Source organism: Tasmannia lanceolata, unplaced genomic scaffold (assembly GCF_043159265.1).
Source record: "Tasmannia lanceolata isolate RefF3 unplaced genomic scaffold, GAP_Taslan_0.1 ptg000011l, whole genome shotgun sequence".
In the NCBI taxonomy this organism is placed as follows: Eukaryota; Viridiplantae; Streptophyta; class Magnoliopsida; order Canellales; family Winteraceae; genus Tasmannia; species Tasmannia lanceolata.
The window spans coordinates 22,253,160-22,280,065 of NW_027518688.1; the positions used below are offsets into that span (position 1 = coordinate 22,253,160).

Sequence of the window (26,906 nt, forward strand, 5' to 3'; positions counted from 1 at the left end):
CTGCATTTCCAGTATGCCTCTCTTTATGATATAATTTCTTTATTTCTTTAGATAAAAAGTTTTACCAGCATCAACCAAAGAAAGAGACAAAAAGGCAAGGACACAAATTAACTGGCAAGAAAATATAACAAAATCATATAGGTGATTCTAAATCTTTACAAGAACATAAAACAAACACAGAATATAAAAGCAGTATAGGTCTAATAAAGAAGCCAAAACAAAGTGAATCGCATTTATACGAATATGCCAACAACAATCAGTCATAGGTCCATATGCAAAATTGGAAAGGTCGTACTCATCTGCAACTTTAACCAAGCTTTACCAGGTGACAAGTCAGATGAGCCAATCATCTGTGCAACTTCTACAAACTTGGGGTGGCAACCCTGGGTGACAAGTCAGATGAGCCATGCGCTTGCACTCCGTACAAGTCATATCGGCCCCTCACGGCTCCCTCGAGTGCCCTTACATGTACATTCAAATCCATCTTGGTATTTCCTTTTGCAATTTACATCCATCCCTTCCCCCTTGATATGTATTAAGTAATTTATAATTTCATCCGTCTTCACATCTGTCACTACAAAATTTTGCATGCATAAGTATGTTTGTCTTAGTGCATCTTGAGCTTTTGATTTCAAATCATCAGATGAGCAAAGTCTTAGGATGATGGTGATCGGTAGAACACCTCGCCTCAGCCCCTACCGGAGTCACTTGAAACAGCCAACTGCAAATATTGTCAACCAGTTCCCATTCTTTAATGAAACGTGGACATTCGAGAATTACTCGGGCATCATTTCGACAGCTTTGAATTAAGCTTATGTACACGAATAACAAATCATTTTAAATGTCTTCACGAGATGTTATCGTGTATTCCTTTTTTGATCTATCAATTACGTAATTTCCTGCAACTCTGTCATTGTTCTTGGTCAGTGCAAGATTGAGAAGCCATTCTGCAATCACAAAGTATTGACTTACCTCTCATTAAGGAGAGTATCTTGGGGGACATATCTATTGTTATTATTTCCTATTTCCGTCACAATTATCTTTCCAGCCTCCTTCAATAATGATGGCAAGTTCTCATGCGGCCTTTCAGTTAGTACAATTGCAGTCGGCTCTTGATCTGCCCAAGGATTAATGGGTCCAAGAACCTCCAACACCCCCATCATATACTTTATAAGCTCATGAAAAGTACAAACTTTCTTGCCCAATATTTTGTTGTAATGTTTAATAAGTTGTTTCATTCTCTCCCGTAATTGTATATTAGGCAATCTTACGATGCAGTTCTCTCCACCTTTCCCGCTCGAAGTTTCCGAATTGCAGTGTCATACCTATTGATCCAGACTGCATTGTTATGGACTTTATATCCCCCCTTATCGAACCATGATTTTCCACCTGCTACGTAAGTTTCATACCCCTCTTCATCGAAGTCATTAGAGAGTGATTTTCCTGGAAAAAAAAAAAACACCGTTCTATTCAAATTTTTCTAGAAAAAAAACCCATGTGACGTACGGGGGAGCAGAAAAAAGAGTAAATTTGTATTTTAAGCACAATGAGAAAGAGATTAACATCTGAAAACTTAACATGTGAAAACTATACTAAAACAGAAAGGTCTGAAGATACAAATATCTTGACCAACCCACTGACCCTGTATAAAGGAAATAAAAGAAGCCCTTCTTTCAATGATGTACAGTATATTGAAACCAGCTTTGTGAAAAAATATGAATGCAAATCAACATTATGAAAACAAACCCATTAAAACTGAGACTTCAGCATGAATAGACTAGAACTTGGTTGATTAAATTGCATCAAATATTTGATTCACAGTGATCTGGTTTGGCCATGAGAACAGAATTGTAATTCAGCATAACGAAAGAAACTTTGTGCAGCTGAGTGGTTCATTAAATTGGATGAGCCAACTTCAAATATTTGATTCACAGCGATCCAGTTTGACCATGATAACAGAATTGTAATTCAGCATAACGAAAGAAACTTCATGCAATTGAGCTACTATAAATAAAAAGTGTTTTATTAACTTGGATGAGCCAACTTCTTTTTCAAGGCCACAGAGCAGTATGTTGAAAATTAGATTCTATAAATGATCTTGATTCAATTATTTTTATTAAATTGGTGAAGAGCAGCTAAATAAATGGGTACCTTGAGACACATTGGAAAAGTATGTTACATAACCAATTAATGGAAAAGTTCAAGATATGATTTGTATCAGTGCTTGAAACTTTAACATCTCTACTATTATGTCATGGCGATCCAGTTTGACCATGAGAACAGAATTGTAATTCAGCATAACGAAAGAAACTTCAAGCAATTGAGCTACTATAAATAAAAAGTGTTTTATTAACTTGGATGAGCCAACTTCTTTTTTAAGGCCACAGAGCAGTATGTTGAAAATTAGATTCTATAAACGATCTTGATTCAATTATTTTTATTAAATTGGTGAAGAGCAGCTAAATAAATGGGTACCTTGAGACACATTGGAAAAGTATGTTACATAACCCATTAATGGAAAAGTTCAAGATAATGATTTGTATCAGTTCTTGAAACTTTAACATCTCTACTATTATGTCATGTTTGACCATTTTGAAAAGATAATAATGCAATTTTTATCACAAAGATGGTCAGAGAGGTCACATCAATTGCTAAGGGCCAATTCGATTTGAATTTAGAGAACCAATTGTGTCCAAAACTGATTATTTAACTCAAAATTAGGCCCTGTTTGTTTTTTATTTTGAGAACCGATTATGAGTACTAAACAAATTATTGGACTCACATCGGTTCTCAAGATCCAAAACAAACAGGACCTCTGTAAGCCCAATGGTTCAACGATCACCCGTGTTTTGATTGATCACAAACCCAAATTGATTGAAATTTATAATCTAATGATTTGCTTGTTAGTATTGTGGATCAAGTTCAAGTCAATATGAGATTACTCCACAAGCAACTCAAATGGAAAGCCTCACGACAAGCACATCAAGGAGTGACAAAGAACTGTTGATAAAAAATTCAGAGGGAGAGAGAGAGAGAGAGAGAGAGAGAGAGAGAGAGAGAGAGAGAGAGAGCAACCTTGTGAATATTTGAAGACCAAAACACGCAAGGCTCACAAGTTGAAGACCCTTGGACCTAGGTTGTGTTTTCACACTTTAGAATGTAACTCAGTTCCTCATAGGTCTTGATGGTATTCAAGGCTCAAGTAACAACCTAATTAGGCATAAAACACCCTAAGAAGTCAATAGAAGACTCCCAAAATAGGCTGAGGATGTCCTTAAAAACTATATGCCAAGAGGGCCTGTTAGACGCCCAAAGTTTCCTGTTCGGACACCCGAATACAAAGGGAAAACTTATCCAAGAGAGGCAAATACTCAGATACGCCTGAAGCTCTCTTGGGGAGCCCGGGTCGGACACCCGAGAAAAATATTCGGGCGTCCGAAGACAGTATTTTCAAATTCTTACTTTTGTAACGCCTTGTTCTTCGGACTTCCGAATGGCTTCCGAGAGACTTCCGAACTAGCCATTGGAAATACAAAAAAGACTCACAAACCCTCTTGGGCCTTGACTTTGCCACTTTGATTTTTGAAAGGATTTGAGCTAGGATATTCGTAATCTTTTGAGTTTGTGAGAGAGTGTTATCATTGTCTTATTCACCTACTAAGAGGCACAAGAGAGTTTTCTTTCTTTCGTCTTCAAACACTTGTAAAGAAGGGTTTTCACCCTTAGAGAGTTTCAAGACTCGACGTTGTAAAGAGGCCTCAGATCCGGCAGCCGAGTGGAGTCCAAATAGTGGAGGAGCCCAAGAAGATAAACTTGAAAGAGTGGAATAGGTCTTTAGAATAGACTGAACCACTATGGACTTGGTGTTGATTGTGGATGATTCATTCCTTCCTATCTTCTCTTGGTAATTGGTAATATCTTACCTTGCTTGCTTTAAAAATCAAAGTTTTAAATCACATTTGCAAATTTTCAATTACCCAATTTAACACCACCCCCCCCCCCCCCCCCCCCCCCCCCAACTCTCCCGGTTTGCCTTTGGTATTCCAACCTCACTATTAGTTTTGAGTCCAATAATCAATAAAGATGATTGCATATCCAAATCTCAAGACATAGCACATTAAGTAACTGAAAAACATCATCCCCGCTTCGAAGTAAACAGAAGAAGAGAACTGACAATAAAAGTTACAGAACCTAAAACGCCAATTGTAATCATTAAGAGAAAAAAGAAAAGAAAAGAAAAAAGTTGTTTCCAACTACCAAGTCTCCCCGTATAACCTAGAAACCTAAAGGTAAAATATGGGTTCAAGATTGATACTATTTGTAGTGTTGTTTGGCCACACATAGAGACCATTGCTCAACCTATAGCACACCATAAAGATTGATGGTCTTAGGTACCTTACAGTGCACAACATGCCAGCAGACTATTTATTGGTATTCTAAACACATCATAGAGCCACATAAACTATATATGCAATAGAATAAATTTGAATAGAACGGTAGGAAGAAAAAAATGTTAACTACACAGGAGATAGAAATCTTTTATCATATAACTCAATTGTGTAATTGTAAAGATAATGTAATTTTAAATTCACTAACATTCTTTTTAATAAAACAGTCGGTCCCACAAATTCATGATCTCTGTTCCACGAATGTGTATAAAGAATATGGCCGAAGCCATTGCTGTGAATCATTCCATGCATTAAATAGCTTTCGGAATTTAGCAAAAGTTCGTAATCATCATTCTCCCAATCAGTTTGTACCGGAATTATCATCTGATACCGTCTTGTCGATACAAAGTGATTATTCCAGCCTGCAAATGGAAAATGAAATCCCCATAGGAAAGATCAATTTCAAAGCAACACAATTCATAATTCAATCAATCAAAGGGAGACCCGAGATAAGATGGAGCTTCCATCAAAGGAATTGCTATGGAAAGAATAAAGGAAACAAGAAAATCTCGCAAAAAAATAATAATTGCAAAAAAAAATACTGAAACATGATAAATCTGAAAACAAATTGAAATAGAGAAATCTGAACGCAAGGCAGATAGATGGTGAGTATAGCTATGCAAGAGAGAAATTGATGCAGATGAGATTTCGTAGATACCGGCCAAAATTGACTTAGCAGTTTATATTTAGGTGATAAATAGTTTTACAAGCTAAATTCAAGTGTTCAAAGTGACTAGCTTTAAGAACTAAAATGCAAACCAACTAAATAACCAATACATACATGCACGCACGCGCGCATATAGGGATTTGCTAGCCACCTTCGCGGAAAGCCATTTTGCGGCCGTCCTTTGCATGTGGTGATAGCTACCTCAATGAATAAGACAAAATCTGCCAAAAAGTCATTATGGGTGGCTGCCTGTCATCACATGCGAAGGATGGGTGCGAAATGGCTTTCCGCAAAGGTGGCTAGCAAATCCCGAATGAATGCTTTGGATCCCCCAAAAAATGTGATGCCACATGTGTTCCTAAGCTATAGCTTAAATAAGCTTAGATAAGCTATAGCTTAGGAACACTTTCTTAACGGTTTCTACACACAAGTGTAGCACACTAGCTTAAAATACAATGGGGGCCCACATTGTTTGGGTGATCTAAACCATTCATTTGAAAGGCCCTCACATAGATAATAGGGTGTGCTCAAAAAATCAGCTTCATAGGATCATCCTAACCTTTCGAACCGTGGAGGCAAAAAATGGACAGATTTGTGAAGGTTTATGTCCATTTGTGAAGGTTTATACACGTCCATTTTACCTCCACAAATCGTAAGGTTGGGATGATCCTGTGGAGCTGATTTTTTGTGGACACCCTATCTATGTGAGAGCCAATCAAATGAATGGTTTGGATCACCCAAACAATATGCCCTCCACTGTATTTTAAACTAGTGTGTAGATAACTTATCTACACTTGTGAGTAGAAACCGTTTTTTCATATATATATATATATATATATGGGGAAACATTTTCTGCCCGATACCTCAAATAAGTTATCTGAGCAAGAGCTCAAAAAATCATGTGGGACCACATTGTTTGGATGATCCAAAGCATTCATTTGATAGGCCCTTACATAGATAAGGTGTGCCCAAAAAATCAGCTCAATAGGATCATCCTAACCCTTCGATTTTTGGAGGTTAAAAATGAACAGATTTGTGGAGGTTTATACCCATCCGCTTTAACCTCCACAAATCGAAGGGTTAGGATAATCCTGTGGAGCAGATTTTTTGTGCACACTCTATCTATCTTTGGACTATCCAAATGAAAGCTTTGGATCATCCAAACAATGTGGGACCATATGTTTTTTTTTTTAGCTCTTGCTCAGATAACTTATCTGAGGTATCGCGCAGAAAACGTTTCCCCTATATATATATATATATATATATATATATATATATATATATATATATATATATATATATATATATATATATATATATATATATATATATATCTGTGTGTGTGTGAGAGAGAGAGAAAAGTGTTCCTGAGCTCTAGCTCGGATAAGCTGCTCGGATAAGCTTATCCGAGCTAGAGCTCAAAAACACATGTGGCCCCACATTTTTGGGGTGATCCAAAGCATTCATTTGGAAGGCCCTTCCATGGATAGGGTGTGTACCAAAAATCAGCCTTATAGGATCATCCTAACCCTGCCATTTGTGGTGGAAAAAATGGGCAGAAACATGGACACACAGTGTCTGTCCATTTTCCCCTCCACCTTTGATTGGGTTAGGATGATCCTATCGATCTGATTTTTGGTACACACCCTATCCATGGAAGGGCCTTCCAAATGAATGGTTGGTATGCCCCAAAAATGTGGGGCCACATGTATTTTTGAGCTAGAGCTCAGATAAGCTTATGAGGAAAGTGTTTTTGAGCTCGAGCTCAAAAACTCATGTAGGCCCACTTTTTTGGGGTGATTCAAAGTATTCATTCGAAAGGCTCTTACATGGATAGGGTGCCTACAAAAAATCAGGTCCATAGGATCATCCTAACCCTTCCATTTGTGGAGGGCAAAAATGGGCAAATTTGTGGAGAAACAGTATCTGTCCATTTTTCCCTCCACTCTTGGATGGGTTAGGATGATCCTATGGAGGTGATTTTTTGTAGGCACCCTATCCATGTAAGGGCCTTTCAAATGAATGCTTTGGAACCCCAAAAATGTGGGCCCACATGAGTTTTTGACACTCGAGCTCAGAAACACTAAACACTAAACACTCTCTCTCTCTCTCTCTCTCTCTCTCTCTCTCTCTAGATATATATATATATATATATATAGAGAGAGAGAGAGAGAGAGAGAGAAAGAGAGAGAGTCAAGGTGCTTAAAAAGACTATAGTTATTGAAGTTGGGAAATAAAAAACTAAATCCAAACAATCAAATTTGAAAGATAAACTGACAATCAGGGTGTTCAAGAAGAGTGAGAGAATATATTCCTAACAGAGTAAAAGTGAATTTCAATTATACGAATATGCCAACAACAAACAGTCATTGGTCCATATGCAAAATTGGATAATCCATCTGCAATTTTAACCAAGCCCTCGGCCGTAGAGATCACCTTCGCAACTTGTGCAATATTGGGGTGGCAACCCCACTTCGTAACAAGCCATATGGCTCCTGCGATTGCACTGACTACAAGTCCACGTCTGTCCCTCCCGCTTTTCTTCAAGGTCGTTACATAGACAATCAAAGCCATCTTCATATTTCCTTTTGCAATTTGTGTCCATCCCATTCCCCTTGATATGCACTAAGTAATGTTTATCATCATCCATGTCTGCTTCTGTCACTACAAAATTTTGCATGCATATGTAGGTATTTCTAAGAGAAACTTGAGCTTTTGATTTCACATCATCCTCTGAGCGAAATGCTCGAACCTTTAGTAGTTATGGGGATAATGGTCCTCGTTTGAACACCTCCGCCTCAGCCCCTACCGGAGTCACTTGAAATAGTAAATTGTGATTATTGTCGACCGGTTCCCATTTTTTAATGAAATGTCGATATTCAAGAATCACATTGGCATCATTTTGACATATTTTCATTAAAACTTCGTACACCAATAACAAATCTTCATAAATGGCTTCCCAAGATTTTATCTTGTATTGCTTTTCTGATCGACTAAGTATGTAGTCTCCCCCGCAACTCTACTATTGTTCTTGTTTAGTATAGTATTGAGAACCCGGTCTGCATTCTCGTGAGGCCCTTTAGTTAGTACAATTGCATTCAGTGCTGGCTCTGCGCTGGCTCTGGCTCTTCCAACTCATTAATAGGTCCAAGAACATCCAACACCCTCATCATATACTTTATAAGGTCATGAAAAGTGCGCACTTTCTTTCCCAATATTTTATAGTAATCGTCAAGAATTTGTCTCATTCTATCTAGTAAATATACATCGGTCAATCTTTCGAAGCATTTACCTACCTTTGCAGCTTGAAGTTTATGGATTGAAGTGTCATATCTATGGGTCCCAATATTGCTATGAATTTTATATCCCCATTTGCTGAACCACGATTGTCTTTCCGCTAAAGTGTTGAGCACTGGAAGCGCCATACCCCTCTTCATCGAATTATCATAAACTATGATTTCCCTGGAAAAAAACACCATTATATTCAATCTTTTTCTAGAAAAGAAATCTCATGCGATGCACGAGGCATAATGATTGTATTTATACATGGTTAATGGAAAAGTTCAAGATAATGATTTTTTCTTAAAAAAAAAAAAAAAAAACCCAACTGCAATCATTAAAAAAAGAAAAAGAAAAAAAACCGTTTCCAACTACCAAGTCTCCCCATATAACCCATAAACCAAAAGGCAAAAGTATGGATTTGAGATTGATACTATTTGTAGTGCTGCTTGGCCACACATACAGACCATTGCTCAACCTATAGCACACAATAAAGATCGATGGTTTTAGGTCCCTTAGGCTCTGTTCACTTGTTTTCCCGGGAAAGGAAAAGAAAAGGTTTCCCGAGAATCTGACGTGGCAAAAGGAAAAGAAATCTCGAGAAACTGTGCAGGAGAAGGTTTCCCACAGCTGTTCACATGCGCAGGAAATCCCGGGAAATTGTGCAGGAAAAGGTTTCCCACGCCTGTTCACTTGGCAATTAAACATTGGTGGGAAACCTAAACATAAAAAATCATTTTAAACATTTCAATCATTTTTGTAAGATACATGTTCTCATTTTCCTTCCTACTTTTCCATAGATTGTTGAAGAATTAATGCATATAAACCAATATTTTTCAAAATTACGTTGCACCACGGATGATCCAAATCGTCCATTTGGATTACAACATAAATGGGTCAACCGCTGATATTTAAAACCACTAGAACAATACGTATTTCCAACCATCTCAGTTTTTCCCAAGGCTCCATTTTTTCAATGTAAAAAGGGCTTAAAACAAATTTTACACTCATATTTACATTCAGATGGGTCTAAATTTTGTTTTACACCCATTTTACGTCGAAAGATCGAGCCTAACTGACATATTTTACTTTTGAGGAATGCTTCCACCAGACGTCCCCACTATAGTATAGTGGGTCAACCTCTGCCTCATCCCTAGTACCGTCATAAGAATAGTATGGTCCAGATAAGAATAGTGTGAGCTTAGGCTGATAATATTTCCCTTTTGTCTTGGCCTTAGTTAGTCCCCAATTTTACCCTACAAAGTAAACATTTTTTTTAAACTTGAAATTCATACCCCTTATTGGCGTAGTGTCACAAGCAGAGGATATGCATCATCACCAATCAACTATTTCCCAAACGAAAAATGTGTAAATCACAAGGAAGTTGATGGAAAGATTGAAGACCAACTACAAAGCAAAAAAAAAAAATGCTCAGAAAAGGACATGTTTCTATGTCTCTGCACAGATTGGTTATGAACTTACTATCGAAGTGAAGAAGATTGTTTATTTTTTGGACCGATGAATGAAAACCTTATTAAGACAGAAATGCAAGAAACATTTACACAACAAGCAGAGATAGCCCCACATACATGGATTCTCTATTCATACCACCCCTAGGGAGACAATCAGCAACCTCATACATGCTTTGGGGGATATGATCGAAGGAAAAGGAGTCAGAAATACATAGTTCAGAAATCTCGTTGATAATTCCAGCTAGTCACCACTGCACTCCTTTACAGCATTTTATCCAATGGTAAGATCATAATCAAACTGATCGTTGAACGGCCAGGATTCCATACCATTTATCACCTCTCCCAGTTTAGAGTCAACAAATATAAAGAAGAAAATGAGTGGTTCACTCCTGTGCAATCCCTTTCTCAATTGCAAAGTGCATGAAATTTTCCCTGGAAAAAAAAAAACTAACAGAGCTATCTAATCTTGAATTCCATCTATATCAAATGGTAAATACAACAGTGTTTACAAGCACTGATATGGGAGAAAGCCCAAAATAAGCAACTACGTCTTTGAAATTCTGTTTTTTTTAACAACTGGACCACTGCGTCTTTGAAGGAGGTTCACATACAACAATCAAGAGTGACTTTTCCTTTGAGAAAAATACCAACCAAACTGAATTTCTAAGTATTAAATCCCATGCTCACATTACATTCCTTTCATCTAAATCAACAGACCCATATCCCACACTTCACAACATAGGAGCAAACAACTCCATGTTCACAATGGCAGTACAAAAATAATGACAGCGCAACCCAAAGAAAAACAGTCCACTAACACTATAAAGACAGAAAACAGAACTCATGACCAAGGTGGAAGATAATTTATATGTCACAACGGCAACACTGGTCAAAATATTTGATGGTCAACATTTGTCAACATAAGCTAACCTCCAAAACTATGACGTAAAAAAACAAACTTGTGTACTCCCTACATACACGAGTTAGCACTGAAGCATATTAGCCCACAACGAAAACTAACTACATGATGAACCCGTCACATCAGAACTTGTCGAGCCTTGGGAATCCAGATGAAGGTGGTTGGACTCTGCTTTCCTATCTTCTCTGGGCCCACTATTGGCTTGTATAAATGCTCGAAGGGCAACCTCTGCCTCATCCCTAGTACTGTAGGACCGGTAGCAGGCTCCACTAAACTTGTTCACTTGATCGTGACAGTCTTGCCAACTATCATATACACCTACCTGCCTTCCCTCAAAGACCACATAAAATTTTATTTTGCCCATTAACCTACAGGAATGCAATTCAAAATAATATAATGAAAATAACATACAAGTACAAATAACCACCATTGATATAAACAACATAACCATAGTTTGTCATCATACCATCAATTTCTCACCACCTACATAAGCAACACAAACCTGTTGAACATACCCACCAACATAACCAAAAGTTTTAAACATAAATGTATCCAAACAACACAATATAACCAACCATAACAGTATCCAACCATAAACAGAACCCAAAAAAACATAACATGAGTTTCCCACCACCAACATAAGGTTGAGAACCCACCATAACAATATCCAAAAAACCTAACTTCAAAATAAGAAATAGTCAACCCACCATTAAAAGAGCGAAATACTGGAACGACCAAAACCAGATATCGTCGAAGCTAATGCTCTAAAATAGCGATAACTACCTCGTGACGTCCCTCGTCCTCCAAGGAAAGGAAGATCTCAGCTTCCTTATGATGGTTATGGAGGTACATGTAGGCTCTAACCCGCTCCCTGTAGGAGAAACTCTCCATGCTCATCATCGAGTCTTTAAGATGACTGAGGTCGTGCACCTCGACAGTCGATGTGATGACATCAGCCATCATCCTGATACTGTCGGACAACCTATCCATATTTTGTCCAAGCTTTGCATCTGCACCCCGCGTCCTCTTTCCGCTGCTACCCGGAGTAGGCGCTTTCACAAGGGATGAGTCACTGAACCCCATGCTAGCGTCTCTAACAGGAGAAGAATGGCGTGATCTGGAACATCGTGGAGGACCTGGAGGAGTACCTACACTGGGGAATCTGTCGGCCATATCGTCGAGCCCCACTGGGTCGCTGGAAGGAAAAGTACCCAACTCATCCTGGGAAGGGGCATGGCTGTCGTCAAGAAACTCTCCTGTAGCATGATCCTCCCCAAACACATACTTCCATTCTTCATAAAGGGGGTAACGGGTGTTAAAGAACCGAAGGTGTCCGGGACTACTCTGGAAAAAAATGGTGTAATTGTAAGTAATGAGTGGAAACTGATTACAGAGAAAAACAAATCATAAACAACTCTATTGGAGATTACCTGCAGGTAATCATTCTTCACTTCATTCTCAACACTTATTTTGCATTGTATTGTATCCCATCCAAAACCGCTGCGACTGAGGATAGTGTGAAGAATCCTGTAATTGATTTTCATTGTCTTCATTCTGTTCCTCACATGATCTTTCGTGATATCCCTACCAATTCTAATGGAAAGATCATGTGCCACCGCGTTTAATGCAAGCTCTTTAAACCCGTTAGCAATCTTGTTGCCCAAGGCAACCTGATGAGCTAAGCTTGTAACAAGTAGTCTATCCTCATCCTCTCCCCAGTGATTTTTTTCCTCCCCTTCGACACCCCTGAAGTAAACGCCATCTTACCTGTGACATTGTTCATTTAGGAAACATGATACCATCAAACAGAAGACGCAAAAGTAGTACTAAAAGCAAACAAAGTAGTACTAAAAGCAAATACGCATTCATCCCAAAGACAAAGTAATAAAAGCAAAGTGTAATAACAGCAAAGTATTCGCGAGTGAACATAGTTACAACCCAAAGACAGATAATAAAATGTAATAGTAAACAACAGATCATCCTAAGTATGACCACGGCGTGCCTCGAAATCACACCACAAATGATCCATAATGCCTGTACGGATCAGTCCTCCTGCTCTCACATCCTCAGCCCTAGAAATAGGGGGCAAAGGAAGCGGTGGCGGAATCTCTTCCGGAGGGGCTACTGCCAACTCACGGTCAACCACTTCAATGTACCCATCGTTTGGCATCTCCCTCCTGATGTGGTTGTGGACGCAGCAACAGGCTAACACAATGTCCACCTGCCGTTTTAAAGAATACATAGGTGGTGAATTTATTAAGGTGAATCGCTTCTTCAGGACCCCAAAAGTTCGCTCGATTACATTCCTAACCCCTGAATGCCTCTGATTATATAACTCCTCAGGAGATCGAGGCTTGCGCCCCCTGATCTCGTTCAAGTGGTAACTAGGACCGCGGAATGGAGTTATAAAATGAGTCAGGCATGGGTACCCAGCATCAGCGGAAGCAGCGAACATCCATACGAAGCACAGCGACACAGTAATTCTCTGCATGTGTGATACGTGTAACATATTCCTTGTGGGTTAGATACCCTGATTCGTAAGGGGCTCTTGTCCTGCGCTGAAGGTTTCATCTAATCCTAAATAACAATGCAGACGCCGTAGCCATAACTACCGCTGCTGCTCGAACAATCATCATCCTCCTATTTACTGCTTCTCGCGGCATGATGGTAGCCCTACAACACCCACAATCCCCTTTCAGACAAAACATCGAAGCTCCCAACCATCAAAAGACCCACAACCTCCCATTCAAACATAGGCACCACATAGAAAGCAATCCCAAGCATAGATAATAAGAAGCCCCAAACACGACATGGAATGGGGCTTATAGGAGAAAATATATCTCAAGATCCGAACAGTAGTAGTAAGACTGAAAGAGGGAGAGAGAACAGAAACGCCGTTCGCTGCCGGAGAGAAGAGTCTACCAAATAAATAAAAATGTATGAGAAGGGACTTTTGAAACAACACAACACATATGAAAGTAATGAACAAATTGCTATTAAACAATATATAATTTTAAACTATCAAACATCATAACCAAAATGAAAACAAGATGATGGGTGATAATCAGTAGGAAATGAACAAAGGCAATTTTCTTTTCCTAAAGAGGTTAAATTCCAATGTGAAGGTTAAGCTTAGATGGATGGTCAGCAACACCTCATCAAAAACATGAAACCAACACAGGCAAATGGCACATCACTACAATATTCTGCTAGTGCCGGTTCTTTACATGGATCAGCCACAAATAAACTATTCTCATGCCAAAGCTTCTAATACAGAACTTTGGCATTTTTCAACAACCAATTGGCCCATCTGCTCACAATTTTCACCAGTGAAAATCTAACTTTACAAAAGCAACAAAAGTGCAAAAATCAGACCCTAACCTTACAAACCCTTCAACTTCAAATTCAAGGCTGAAGGGGAGAGCCCTACGAAACATAAATCAAACCCTAATCCTATAAAAGTAAGCTCAAACCCTAACCTTACAAATCTGAAAGGAAAACCCTAACTCTAGAAATCTAAAATGAAACCCTAACCCTACAAATCTGAACCCAAACCCAACTGAAACCCTAGAAATATCAAATAGAAAGCAAAAAAGGAATAAAACGAATCCCCTTCTTACAGAGCACATGGCACAATCCAAAAAAATGAAAAAAGAAGAGAGGAAGAAGACGATGGAGGTGGCCTATACCTGAGATGGCTGAAGGGGAGAGCCATTCGTCGTCCCGAGGAAGAAGACGGTGGGTTTTTTAGCCCACGAACAAGGCTGGGTTTTTTCTCCGACAAAAATGAGAAGAGATTTTTTTTTTCTCACCACCGTGGGAAGCGAAATCGCACTAAATGTGGGATTTGGTTTCCCACAGATGTGATAAAAGATACGCAGCTGAAACCCTAACCTTACAAATCTGGAAGGAAAACCGTAACCCTACAAATCTAAACCCAAACCCAACTTGAAACCCTAGAAATATCAAATAGAAAGCAAAAAAGGAAAAAAACGAATCCCCTTCTTACAGAGCACATGGCACAATCCAAAAAAATGGAAAAAGAAGAGAGGAAGAAGGCGATGGAGGTGGCTTACCTGAGATGGCTGAAGGGGAGAGCCGTTCGTCGTCCTGAGGAAGAAGACGGTGGGTTTTTTTGCCCACGAAGAAGGCTGGGTTTTCTCTCCCACGAGAATGAGAAGAGTCGTTTTTTTTTTCTCGCCACCGTGGGAAGCGAAATCGCACTAAATTAGTGGGATTTGGTTTCCCAGAGATGTGAGAAACGATTTCTACCCACGTCATTTTTCGTATTTCCACGTAATTTTGCCACTTTCCACCTAGGTTGGGGGATTTTCTCAGGAAAGCAAATGAACATCCTTACTTCAGGTTTCTCGGGAAAAAATGGGGTGTTTTCCCGGGATTCGTTTTCCCAAGAACGCAACTGAACAGAGCCTTATAGTGCACAAAATACTAGCAGACTATTTATTGGTATTCTAAACGCATAAGAGAGCCATATAAACTATATACAATAGAATAAATTTGATTAGAACTGTAGCAAGAAAGAAATGTTAACCGCACAGAAGATAGAATTTTTTTATCATATATCTCAATTGCATAATTGTAAAGATAATGTATTTTTTTTTTTTTTGAAATATGACATATTTTCATTGATACTATAAGAATTACAATGGGGACCAGGAGTCCCCCTGACACTATATAGCATAAAAAAAAGCAGGCCAGGGCATACCCTGAGCCAGAAAGGCGAAAGAGACACAAATCGATACATTACTTTCAGTCCTGACAAAAAGAAGTTTACCCTGACTACACGAAGACAAACACCCTGTCTTAGAATCTTGCCACCCTTTATTCTTCGTCTTCCTCCACCAACATCCCCAAAAAACAGGAGTATATTCACAACTCAAATCCCTTCCAGCCCCACCTAAATCAACTAATGGGAGCATTTCCCGAGCTCGTCCAGAAAACTTTGGAGGAGGGAAATCGGCAAACCCAAGCCAACCGCTTCCGGGTTGCTTTCCAAAAAACCAAGGGATGATCGAGACTCAATTTCTCCCTCGCCACCCTTTATCCTTCGTCTTCCTCCACCAACATCCTCAAAAAAACAGGAATATCTACAACTCAAATCCCTTCCAGCCCCACCTAAATCAACTAATGGGAGCATTTCCCGAGCTCGTCCAGAAAACTTTGGAGGAGGGAAATCGGCAAACCCAAGCCAACCGCTTCCGGGTTGCTTTCCAAAAAACCAGGGGATAATCGAGACTCAATTTCTCCCTCCAAATAAGAGATGGTCACCTCCCTCGAAACAGTCCATAGTCTCCTCCGCCGGCGCCTATCATAAAGATACTGTAATTTTAAATTCGCTTACATTGTTTTTAATAAAACGCATATCCTTCCCACATATTCATGATCTCTTTTCCACGTAGGTGCTGCGATAGACCGTTGACATAAAGTAGATGGCAGAAGCCATTGCTGTGAATCAATCCATGCATTAAATAGATCTTGGAATTTAGCAAATGATCGGGATCAAGGTTCTTCCAATCAGATGGTACCGGGATTATCATCCTATACCGTTTTCTGGATACAAGATGGTTGTTCCAGCCTGCAAGTGGAAAATGAAATCTTGGAATTTAGCATTAAATAGATCTTGGAATTTAGCAAATGATCGGGATCAAGGTTCTTCCAATCAGATGGTACCGGGATTATCATCCTATACCGTTTTCTGGATACAAGATGGTTGTTCCAGCCTGCAAGTGGAAAATGAAATCCCCATAGGAAAAATCAATCTTCAAGCCACACAATTGACAATTCAATCAATCAAAGGGAGAACCTAGATAAGATGGAGCCTTCATCAAAGGAAACGCTATGGAAAGAAGAAATGGAACCTGAAAATCTCGCAAAAAAATATAATAATTGCAAACAAAAATACTAACAAATGAAAAGATCGGAAAACAAATTGAAATAGAAAAATCTGAACACAAGGCCAATCTTCAAGCCACACAATTGACAATTCAATCAATCAAAGGGAGAACCTAGATAAGATGGAGCCTTCATCAAAGGAAACCTATGGAAAGAAGAAATGGAACCTGAAAATTTCGCAAAAAAATATAATAATTGCAAACAAAAATACTAACAAATGATAAGATCGGAAAACAAATTGAAATAGAAAAATCTGAACACAAGGCAGATAGATGGCAAGTATAACTATTCAAGAGAGAAATTTAGGCAGACGAGATTTAGTAGATTCGGGCCAAAATTGAGTTAGGAGTTTAGATTTAGGTGATAAATAGTTTTACAAGCTAAATTCAAGTGTTAAAGTGACTAGCTTTAAGAACTAAAATGCAAACCAACTAAATAACCAACACACACACATATAGATATGAAGAGAGAGAGAGAGAGAGTCAAGATTTTCTGCTTATAAAGGCTAGTTATTAAGTTTAGGAAATAAAAAACTAAATCCAAACAATCAAATATGAAAGATAAATTAACAATCAGGATGTTTAAGAAGAGTGAAAGAATATATTCCTAATTTGCAAGGGAGAAAATGTTCCCAATTTGTAAGTTGTCTAAACAAGGAGAACGAGAATCTCAGCCAATATGAAAGATAAAGGTTTTACTTGGCTTGCTACAGTAAGATTTTATTTTAATTACTGTACATAAAAGTTTATTTATATTGGAATGTTGCCATAGATAGGTGTTGGTTGGTAGCAGCAACTTTAAGTGTATATAAGTTGTACTATTTTGTTGAAGTTTCCTATTTTATTGCAGAAATGAGGTTCAACTTCTCCTTGCAAAAAAGAGAGAAACCGTTAATGAAGCTTGTGAATGAAGCAAGCTGAATTCCTTTAAGGAGTTGGATGATCTTGAATCGATCAAACCCACGCTTTTTTCAGTTACATTTTGCAACGTTTTGTCCATATTTTAAAGTTGATTTCAATCAGCTAGAAACTATCTTAACAAGCGGGTATGAGAACCACTTCCTAGTGCCATGACAATCGATAGTTATAGAACATGATTTTAGAAAGTTGAAGACGAAATGAAAATCAATAGAGATCCATGCAAGAAATTGATGTAAGTCATGGATAAAACTTTAGACAGTAAGGTGTTGGGATCAGGTTGAAATATTGTAAAGAATTCAGCAATGACCTCTCACATTGGAGCCAACAGAGTAACAGACGATTAAATGACAGGTCTTCAGCTTCAGAGAAGGAAAAATCAAAGGCAGCAAGGCTGACCGCAGCTGAATCTTCACAAGGAGCAGATGGTACAGCTTCCTCTATTAGAGCGAAACCAAACTCAAATTTAGATGGAGAGGCAGTAGGAGGCTTTGACTCCCTTCCTAGCAATGCTGATAATCTGACAGTGCAATCTGTCCATTATCAGAGGGGGGCTAGAGGCCACCAATCAGCTGAAGTAGTGCAGCCTCTATTGCCCGGCTCAGGGGTTGATCTGGGAGATTGCTCGACTACTGCTCAAACAGTTCCCATTGTGGATGCAGATTCTGTCAATTCTGTTATTTCAGCTCAAGTCCGAGATGGCTCTGTTTCCATTGGTAGGCATTATGTTGAGCTGGTAATACAAAATCACCATTTCTTATTTTTTCCTTTTTTGGACCAGGCCCCACTTTGTACTTTTAGTAGGCTGTGTTTTCCTTTCTCTTTATATGTGTTTTGGTGAAGGCAAAAGAAAAGGGGTTCGAAAGATAAGGGAAAAGGGAGAGTCTTAAAGGAGGAGAAAAATCAGTTGAAGAATAGATAGGAGTTATCCAGTTGGCTGTTGTTTTGCAAGAAGTTGTGAGTTGGTTCCTATTTTGTAGGAGGTAGTTAGATTGGCCTTATCCTTAGGAAAGTTTCGAAGTACATAACGAGATTGTTGTTCTGTTATTCCTTAATCATAAGATTTCTACTTTCAGTATAATTCATTTGCAGAGGGTTTCCCCCTGAATGTAGGGGTTTACATTGAATTGGTAGTATTGTCATCTACTTCTCAGTACATATTATCTGGTATCAGACCCAAACATTCATGGCTACTTGGTACAGGGCGACATCGGAGAGAACTAGAGGACAAGAGGCCAATGAAATCTAGACTAAAATAGTAAGTTTTGGGGATTAGAACCCGAACCTTTGAGCCTTAGAAGGCTATTTATAGTTGGAAGCCAAAGAGGGGTTAAGTGTGAGATTAACTTAATGCCCCTGGACAAGTGTCGCCTTGTGATTGGGCAGGGCTTGGTCTAAAACTCTCCAAATCGGGTACGATTACGTGTATACTCTTTGCCACGTGTCAGTCTGTGATTGGGCCGTTATTTTTACCCTCATCAGTAGATGAAAGCAGAACTAGCCAAGATCAGGAGGAAGGTCTCAAAGAAATCAAGAACTTGATTGCCGCCATGGATTTAAAGTACCAAAGACAGTACAATCAGCTAGCAGCCTCACTCTCTACAAATCGAAAGGAGCATCAAAGATCCACTCACAATGCACCTTAGCGCACGGCCTTCTCACAAGGACCTGTCCAAACAAAATTCAGGAAGGTGGAGTTTCCAAAATTTGATGGCATTGATCCACTGGGCTAGGTGGATCGGGTCAAGCAGTTTTTCGACTACAACAAGATCCCAAAGGAATAGAAAGTTCCTCTTGCATCTATACACATGGAAAAAAAAGCTCTCCAGTGGTTTAGATGGTTCCAACGCCCTCAAGGCAAGGTAGGCTGGAAAGTTCATAGAACTACTGAGACAAACCCTAGGGTCTCAGTGGTCCAACTGAATTGCCGGACATCCGGCTCCGTCAAATTTGTCGAATTAAGGGATTTTGAAGTTCTAGAATAGAGAGAAATCATCTGGATCCAAACCCTTTGATTCCTGACTTTTGATATCTCTAATTTCCTGGGCCATTTTCTAGAATTTCTTAGTCTACATCTTTTCAACTTTAGACGGGGGAGGTGCACAATTTTCCTCTCCAGTAGCTTTTCCTCGAAGATATCTACAGGAATTGTAACTGGCCAAGCAGGAAGCTGGCTTCCTGAGGCATTATGCATCACAAGTTTCCTAGATGTTCCGGACCTCTCATTCATATGAATCTTTAGACGAATGGTCTCTTACGATATCTTAGCCATTTGTCTAGACAAAGTCGTCATTATTTCTTCCATTCTGGCGAATGCTAGGTTTTCTAATGGTTCGGCCATGACGGTGGGGACTGATGAGGTGGTTAGGCGAGTCGAAATTCCTGGTTAGGAGAGACGATGTGCATGACCAGGAGGGTTTGAGAACGGTATCCCGCTTAGGAGCGATGGTGAGCGTCAGTAAAACTCCTGTTATAGAAGCAAAGACAATCTTCACCTTGCTTTCATACCAAATATTGGGTTTGACCAGGCTCAAGGCAAGTTCTCCTGAGGGGTGTGTTTTAGGAAATGGTTGTTAATGATTTTCAAAATAAAGTGTATTTGGGAAATACTTTAAGTGTTTTGGAAAAAGAAAAGCTTTTATTCAAAAAACTGTTTTTTTTTATGGTAAAAATTTCATTAAAGGAAGGGACGACCGAGATAGTCCACCCCAAAAAAGAGTACTAGGAGAGAGGACAACACAAAAGGAGCGAAAAAAAATACAAGAAAAGAAGAAGATAGGTCAAGGGGGCATAAAATCAAACATCTCTAGACCCAATCTTCACTATTAGCCGATCTCCTTACACGGCTAAAAATGATTGAGGATCCTTCTATCCGATCCTGGATATCGTCAAAAAGGAGTGCAAATCTCCATGGAGGCACAATCGTCCCTCTAAGCCAACGAATCGCATTCAAAGAGTCTCCCTCTACAATCATAGTGTTCATTAAGGCTCGATCTAGGTATTTTATTACTTGATATGCCACTCTAACTTCTGTTTCACTTACGTCAAAAGATCTTTATAGGTCGTGAAAAGGCCCAAATGATTCCTCTATTAGGATCCCTTGATACTCCACCAATACCTGCGAGACCGGGGTTACCCAAACTAGAGCCATCTAAATTTAATTTGACCATGCCTTCCAGTGAAGCCTTCCAAATTTGGTTTATCTGTGGTCGGTTTTTCCTACAGAAGCACACCTCCTTCCACCCCTCCTCCCAAAGATCATAAGCATAAACGAATTGGAACAGAGGGAGAGCCCGAACCCGAGCCCGAGCCCGAGCCCAAGCAATGACTGAGGGAAGCACACGTCCTTCCACCCCTCAAAAATTCTTGCATTTCTCTCTTTCCAAAAAATCCAAATAGTTGCTAGAGAGCAAAGGTCCCACAGCACTCTACCTTTCTTCTTCCATAGGGTTCCCGCCCAACCTAGCACCAACCCGGAAAATTTAGATGGGAAGACCCAAGAAATACCAACCTGGATAAGATGCAGCCCCATACCACTCCGGCTACCTTCTTACAATGCATAAAGATATGGTATAGGATTCTCCATCCTGAACGCACAAAGAATAGCTTTTTTTTATTGAAAAAGTTGCTTTTTAGAAAAGTAAAGTGTGGTGGGAACTTTAGTCCCACATTGGAAATTTGGAAAAGTGAATAGAGGCTAATATACTCTCTTCTACTTTTCTCTCGTGCTTTGTAGCACTAATGGGTTTTGGAAATGGTGGACCAAGGTTACCTGGAACGCGGTTCGTTCCAGTACGCGGTATGGGAACGGGTACGATGGTAGCCCGATACACGGTACGATGAAGGTAGGCTAAGTCAGTTTGCTATTTCGGCTCGTTGGTGGATTTGGAACCCAAATTTGGGTGGCTCTAGTACTATATATATATATATATATATATATATATATATATATATATATATATATATATATATATATATAATTTCATTTTATAGCCCATGCTACATACATTTAATAAACAAAACCAAAAACCAAAAACCTCATGTATGCTATTCACATATATTCAAAATGAAAATTCTAGTTCCAATCCAATGCGTAATATATAAAATTTGAATATCTCCAAATATCACTAAATTAAGTACCAACATATATTGCATTCTCAATCTTAAATGAAAGCAAACAAAAAATAACTACCCATTCTTAAATAAAAACATAAACAAACTAATAAACTATTGTGCCACTCTCTTTTCCTAGTCCACTAAAGTGTTCCCTCTTTATGCATCTCCCCCTATCTCGCGGGTCGCAATCGACCCACGTTTTGGGTCGGCGAACCCGGATCGCGGGTCGGAGGGTGGCAAGGCGATCCCGGTAACATTGTGGACCCTCCGTCCGCGCACGGGTCACGTGGACAGTGGGTAGTAGGGCGCTTTTTGGCGCACTTTGCACTTCGCACAACTCATCGTTGATTGGAGCACTTAAAATTTTCCAGATTCAGTCTACGCCATTGGATTGATTGGATGTGATCTCGGTTGATCGGTCGGCCCAGGGGTTCAGTCTGTTGGTCGAATGGGCTCCAACGGCTAGTATTAAGTCGACCAACGATGACGCACGTCGTATCAGCATGGTAACGGTCGGATGCTGAGCAGGCACAATCTGGATCGTCGGATCACGACCTGTCGGGTGCCAACATTCCAATGCTGAAAGGGTGCGATCAGAGACATGGATTGGCGATCAGACACGATCTAACGGTTACAAAGGAGGAAGGAGGTTTTACACAAACCAAGAGTCACTCCATAAGTGATCAGAACCGTTGGAAAGCGATCTAGCGCGATCCAACTGTTAGATAAGCCCCATGTAGTGATCAGGTGCCATGGAAGGATGCTTTTCAAACAGAAAAGACACCTTGTGGTCTATGAAAAGACCAGAAACCCATCATTTATGATGATTTTACAAATTTCTAGTGTGATTTCTCTATCTCGAGAATTCCAAATACTTCCCTATAGTTTTCAAAGCCCCCAAAAAGTTTGTTACTCTTTCTTAAACTCTTTTCCTTCTCCAGTTATTGTTATTCTGCAGAAACAATAACAAGTGGTTTCTCTAAGGCTTGTAAAACCCCAAGGGTGTTTCAGGTTTTGATTCCACTTGTGCATTGCAGTCGTCAAACATAAGAAGAATATATATTCTTGGCTTGATTGTATCTTAGAGGAAAGTTCGCGGATCCCCTTTCCACACAACTGGTGGGGGCGCCGCGCGAATATTGTCTTAAGAAAAGTGTTCTGCCGCCTTGCAGCAAACTATTTTTCTGATTTCCGACCATCAACCGAAGAATTTACACCAACAATTGTCACATGGCTTTTAGGCTTATGATGACACAATTAGTTTTATACATGCAGACATCCATCCCTGTGTGAAAACAGGGGGAAATGGGGGAAATTTTCTCATGAACCAGCCCCCGACTAATATTGTTGTTTCTAGTCACAAGTCATTATCTACATAGTATAATTATTCTAACATGATCAAGTAAGATATGATTACATATTTTATATCATTCACGATTATGTTTATGTATTCTGCAAATGCAAACCATTAACATGTGTTTTGCAAAGTTTCTCTGCAAATGCAACATTATGACGAAGACCAGCTCTCTAAAGAGATCGTTCATAACCAATAAAATTGTATGGGGACATTAGGGATTGATGGGAATGACAATGCTACAAAAGTTGGAACGGACAAGCTGGTCAACCTACGTTTAACTTAAACTGTAAATATTCGATGGTAAGAAAATTATCTAATGAAATAGCCAAGCAATGCAAGACCACTTTTTCTGGTAAGAATCGTTAAGGACAAATCTTTTGTCGGATACCACAACATAACTATTTTAAATGTCCCCTTTTGAGAGGTGTTACAACATAAACGGGCAATTTGTGACCACACTTCAATTATGTATGCATGTGTTAAAAAGATATAAAAATCGAAGCATGTGTAATAATTACAAAATGTTCGATTACCATATAATTTAGGAATTTACCTTTATTTTTTCCTATATCACCTGTTCCATTGATATAGCGATCGTACTTTGCTTCAGCTTCACTCTTGGCACATGACTTAGCCGGTCTATGGTCTTGTGTACCTATTTGTTACAACATTGAAAATATTACAATCTTGTGAGGTTCCTATTTTAAGATGTTCTAAAAAAATTAAAACCATACAAACTACCAGCCCAAATAGAAAAGAAAATCGACATAATGCGCGCGAGAGAGAGGGGTGCTGAGAAGAAAAGAAGGAACATATAATTCCCATGCATCAACATAAAGAGAATAGTCATTGCAAAAAAAACAATCCGAATAAAATAGACAATCGACATAGACCATAAGGCAAGAGAGAGAGAGATGTACAATAAATATAGAGCAAAAAGCAAGAGAGATGTTAAAAAAAAAGAAGCAAAGGATCGATAATCAACATAAATCATCGTACCAATAATAGGCCATATAGAATAGGTAATTGACATAAAAGAGAAAGCTAAAGAGACTCGTAGAGAGATATGTTAAAACAAACTCATAAACTACTCTATGGCTCATAAACTTCTCCCCCTCATAAACCACGTTGGGACCCGGTTAGAACTCACCCTTAAAAAGCTAGCTGTTAAGGGGAGGGTACCCAAGTCCTTAAGCCCATCCACACCGTTAACCTTTCCGATGTGAGATCTTTACTTTCATGTGAAACCCCCAACTACCTGGTCACAAGGAATCCACATGATGAAGGAGGGTTGATATTAGCATCGTGCAACCTTGGATGGAGCAGTAGAATCCGCTGTCTCCCCTGTTTATATAGTATATCACTCAATTGATACATCAATAACTCTCAAGTAATCTCTCAAATAGGTGGGGAGGCGGGAGAGACTAGTGCAACTCCAACGTTGGATGACCCTAATACCTGTCTCCGACTACGACTAAGCAAGACATAGCGCTAAGAAAGCAGCAACTAATCATATGCTGAAAAGTAAACACAAAAGCAAACCAAAAGTAAACATACAAGCAAGCAATAAGCAAAATAAAGAGAAATCCAAACGAGAATCAAGAAATCCAATGAAATGGGAAAATGCATGGAAAAAGGAAAGGAAAAGAAAGACGATAGGCTCAGGAAGGCGTCGTCGTCACCTATCGCCGGGCTCGACGAGAGTAACCCTAAAATAGGAAACAGTCTCGCAAGGTCCTCGCCCATGGGCTCAATGAGCACGATCCCCACATCGGGTGTCAAACTCACCATGCCGTCGCCCAAAATCAGAGGAAAACCACGTAAAAACCGATGAAAACCGCGATTGAAATCGAAGATGAATGGAAATATGGGCTCCGAATGACCTGGCGATCACCAACCTTGCCTTTTTTAATTTTTCTATTTTTTTTTCTGTATTTTTTAGTTTTTATGTTTTTGTTAACCCTTTTGTTTTGAAAATAGGTTTTTGGCTCAGGAAGTTTCCGTCCATCGCCGCCTTAAACCGAAGGAATTTTCCAAAAACCGATGGAAGAGATCAAACGTTGATGACAACCCAAACTCTAATGAAGATCCCGAAAATAGGAGGAAGCTCTAGAAATCATAAACGAAATCCGAATATCGACACAAAATCTGAAAGGAGATAAAGAGAAAATAAAAGAAAGGGGGCTCCGAGTAGCCTCATCATAGCCCAAAACGCCGGTTAAACTTTTCAAAACATTTTTTGTTTGTTTTTGGTTTTGTATTTTTGAGGTTTTTATGTTTTGTTTTTATTATTATTATTATTTTTTGACCAAAAAAAAAAAAATTCATGCAAACAAGTTAAGAAGAATGAAGAAGATAAGCCAAGCTTATGTAATTATTTAAGGGGAAATGATATCAGCGCGACGAAGCTCATTATATGCACCAATGCATCTTGTCTTTCTCAATATCCTAGATATGGTTCAACTAATGAACTGAGGCTAGCTAGACTCCAACGGCTTGGACATGCATCCGGTCAACAACCAGTTGGTATCTCCGTGGATGCTAATGTTTCACCATGTCTAAAAGCGACGAATGGTGCTGATTTCAACCGCGCCTCATGACTCAGTGATATGGCTCAAAATTTTCTTCTAAGTAATATTAATGAAGGGAATAGAGGTTATATGAAGACAATTTGTTAGCAAACTCCCTTTTTTGTGTTTTTTTGTTTACCAGCCACTCAAGTAACACCTTTATGATAGCTACAATCACTCTGTATATGGAATAGGCATGGCATTGTAAGCATTTGTAGCTAGGCAATGACAACAAAGATCTGCCAAAAGGTTATTACAGATCCTAAAAGGCTTTTACAAGCCATTTCAAAAAGAAAACACAAGCTAGGACCGCGCACTCATCAAGACATGGTTGTCACTACCATTTTTAATAATTGCACAATCTCAGTTTGTCTTTTCTTCTTTAATTGGCTTCATAAAGCTTTTTGGTATTGTAATGGCCTATGGAAACTGTTTAAATAATTGAAGACAAGGTGAATTAGTGCAATCATCAGCACATGGTAGTGCTGATATCACTTCCCTTATTAAAATATGGTTGCAATTCGTTAATAAAAAAAAGGTTCTAAGAAACTAATTGAAATGGAAGAGAAAAGGTGATCTGTGCAATTATTAAAACTAAGTAGTGTTCATATCAGAAACTTAGAAAGGGGTAGATCATTGCCTGACCCAGGGTTGCGGTGCTTTCCTGCATCTTTGCGTTGTGCCGCCTTCCAACGATGTGCTTTCGGATGAGAGATCGGTGCAAATGAATTTCGGGATAGGAAAAGAGATGTAGATGAGTTATTAGGCAGGGAAGATGAGTTGGAGATAGAACCGTTGACCTTGGGAGTGAGAGAAGAGATAGAATGAGGGATGAGCTGGATTTAATGGAGACAGGGTTAGATTTAGGGTTTGTAAAGGAGGGGGTTGATGATAGAAAAGAGAGGGGATGGTGGTGATCGGAGATGCAGGGATAGTGGTAAGGTTGGCCGGCTAGAATGGAGTAGGTGGCCGGAGGAGGGAGGCTGCGGACTCTCCCTCCTCTCCTCTCTTCTCTCGTTCTTTGTTGCCGAAAACCCTAGCCGATTTGCATTATATAGTTGGGGAATGTGCTGATATCAGCACCCCCACGCTTTGATATTTGCACTCCTCCGCTAATTTTTCTTTTATGTGATTAGTGGGCACTCCCCTTTCTCTAATTCACCCCCCCCCCCAGGCCCTCCGCCCCTGTTTGGTCTTATTCAAGAGATGGCCATCCATCCTGTTTTGTCTTCATTTGGCTGAAATTGA

At 39.3% G+C, this 26,906-nt stretch overlaps 1 protein-coding gene across 10 annotated transcripts; it reads right to left on the reverse strand.

The window, feature by feature from the left end:
- Positions 1 to 229: 229 nt before the first annotated feature.
- Positions 230 to 26,692, reverse strand: LOC143886655 (uncharacterized). Of its 10 annotated transcripts, XR_013253896.1 has the most exons (7): positions 26,299 to 26,692; positions 23,642 to 23,743; positions 9,984 to 10,298; positions 9,690 to 9,801; positions 8,412 to 8,577; positions 4,597 to 4,810; positions 230 to 1,443 (listed from the first exon to the last, which is right to left on the reverse strand). XR_013253896.1 is itself a non-coding variant. In XM_077390707.1 (6 exons), the coding sequence occupies exons 3-5, from the start codon at positions 12,336 to 12,338 to the stop codon at positions 4,769 to 4,771; spliced, it is 726 nt and encodes a 241-aa protein (XP_077246822.1). In that variant the 5' UTR covers positions 12,339 to 12,552; positions 23,642 to 23,743; positions 26,299 to 26,692; the 3' UTR covers positions 230 to 1,443; positions 4,761 to 4,768. The 10 variants fall into 10 exon arrangements, 3 of the variants coding, with proteins under 3 accessions (XP_077246822.1, XP_077246823.1, XP_077246821.1); XR_013253892.1 differs by lacking the exons at positions 8,412 to 8,577; positions 9,690 to 9,801; positions 9,984 to 10,298 and adding exons at positions 11,569 to 12,129; positions 12,216 to 12,552 and having other exon boundaries at positions 26,304 to 26,692; XR_013253897.1 differs by lacking the exon at positions 9,984 to 10,298.
- Between the last annotated feature and the right edge of the window lie 214 nt (positions 26,693 to 26,906).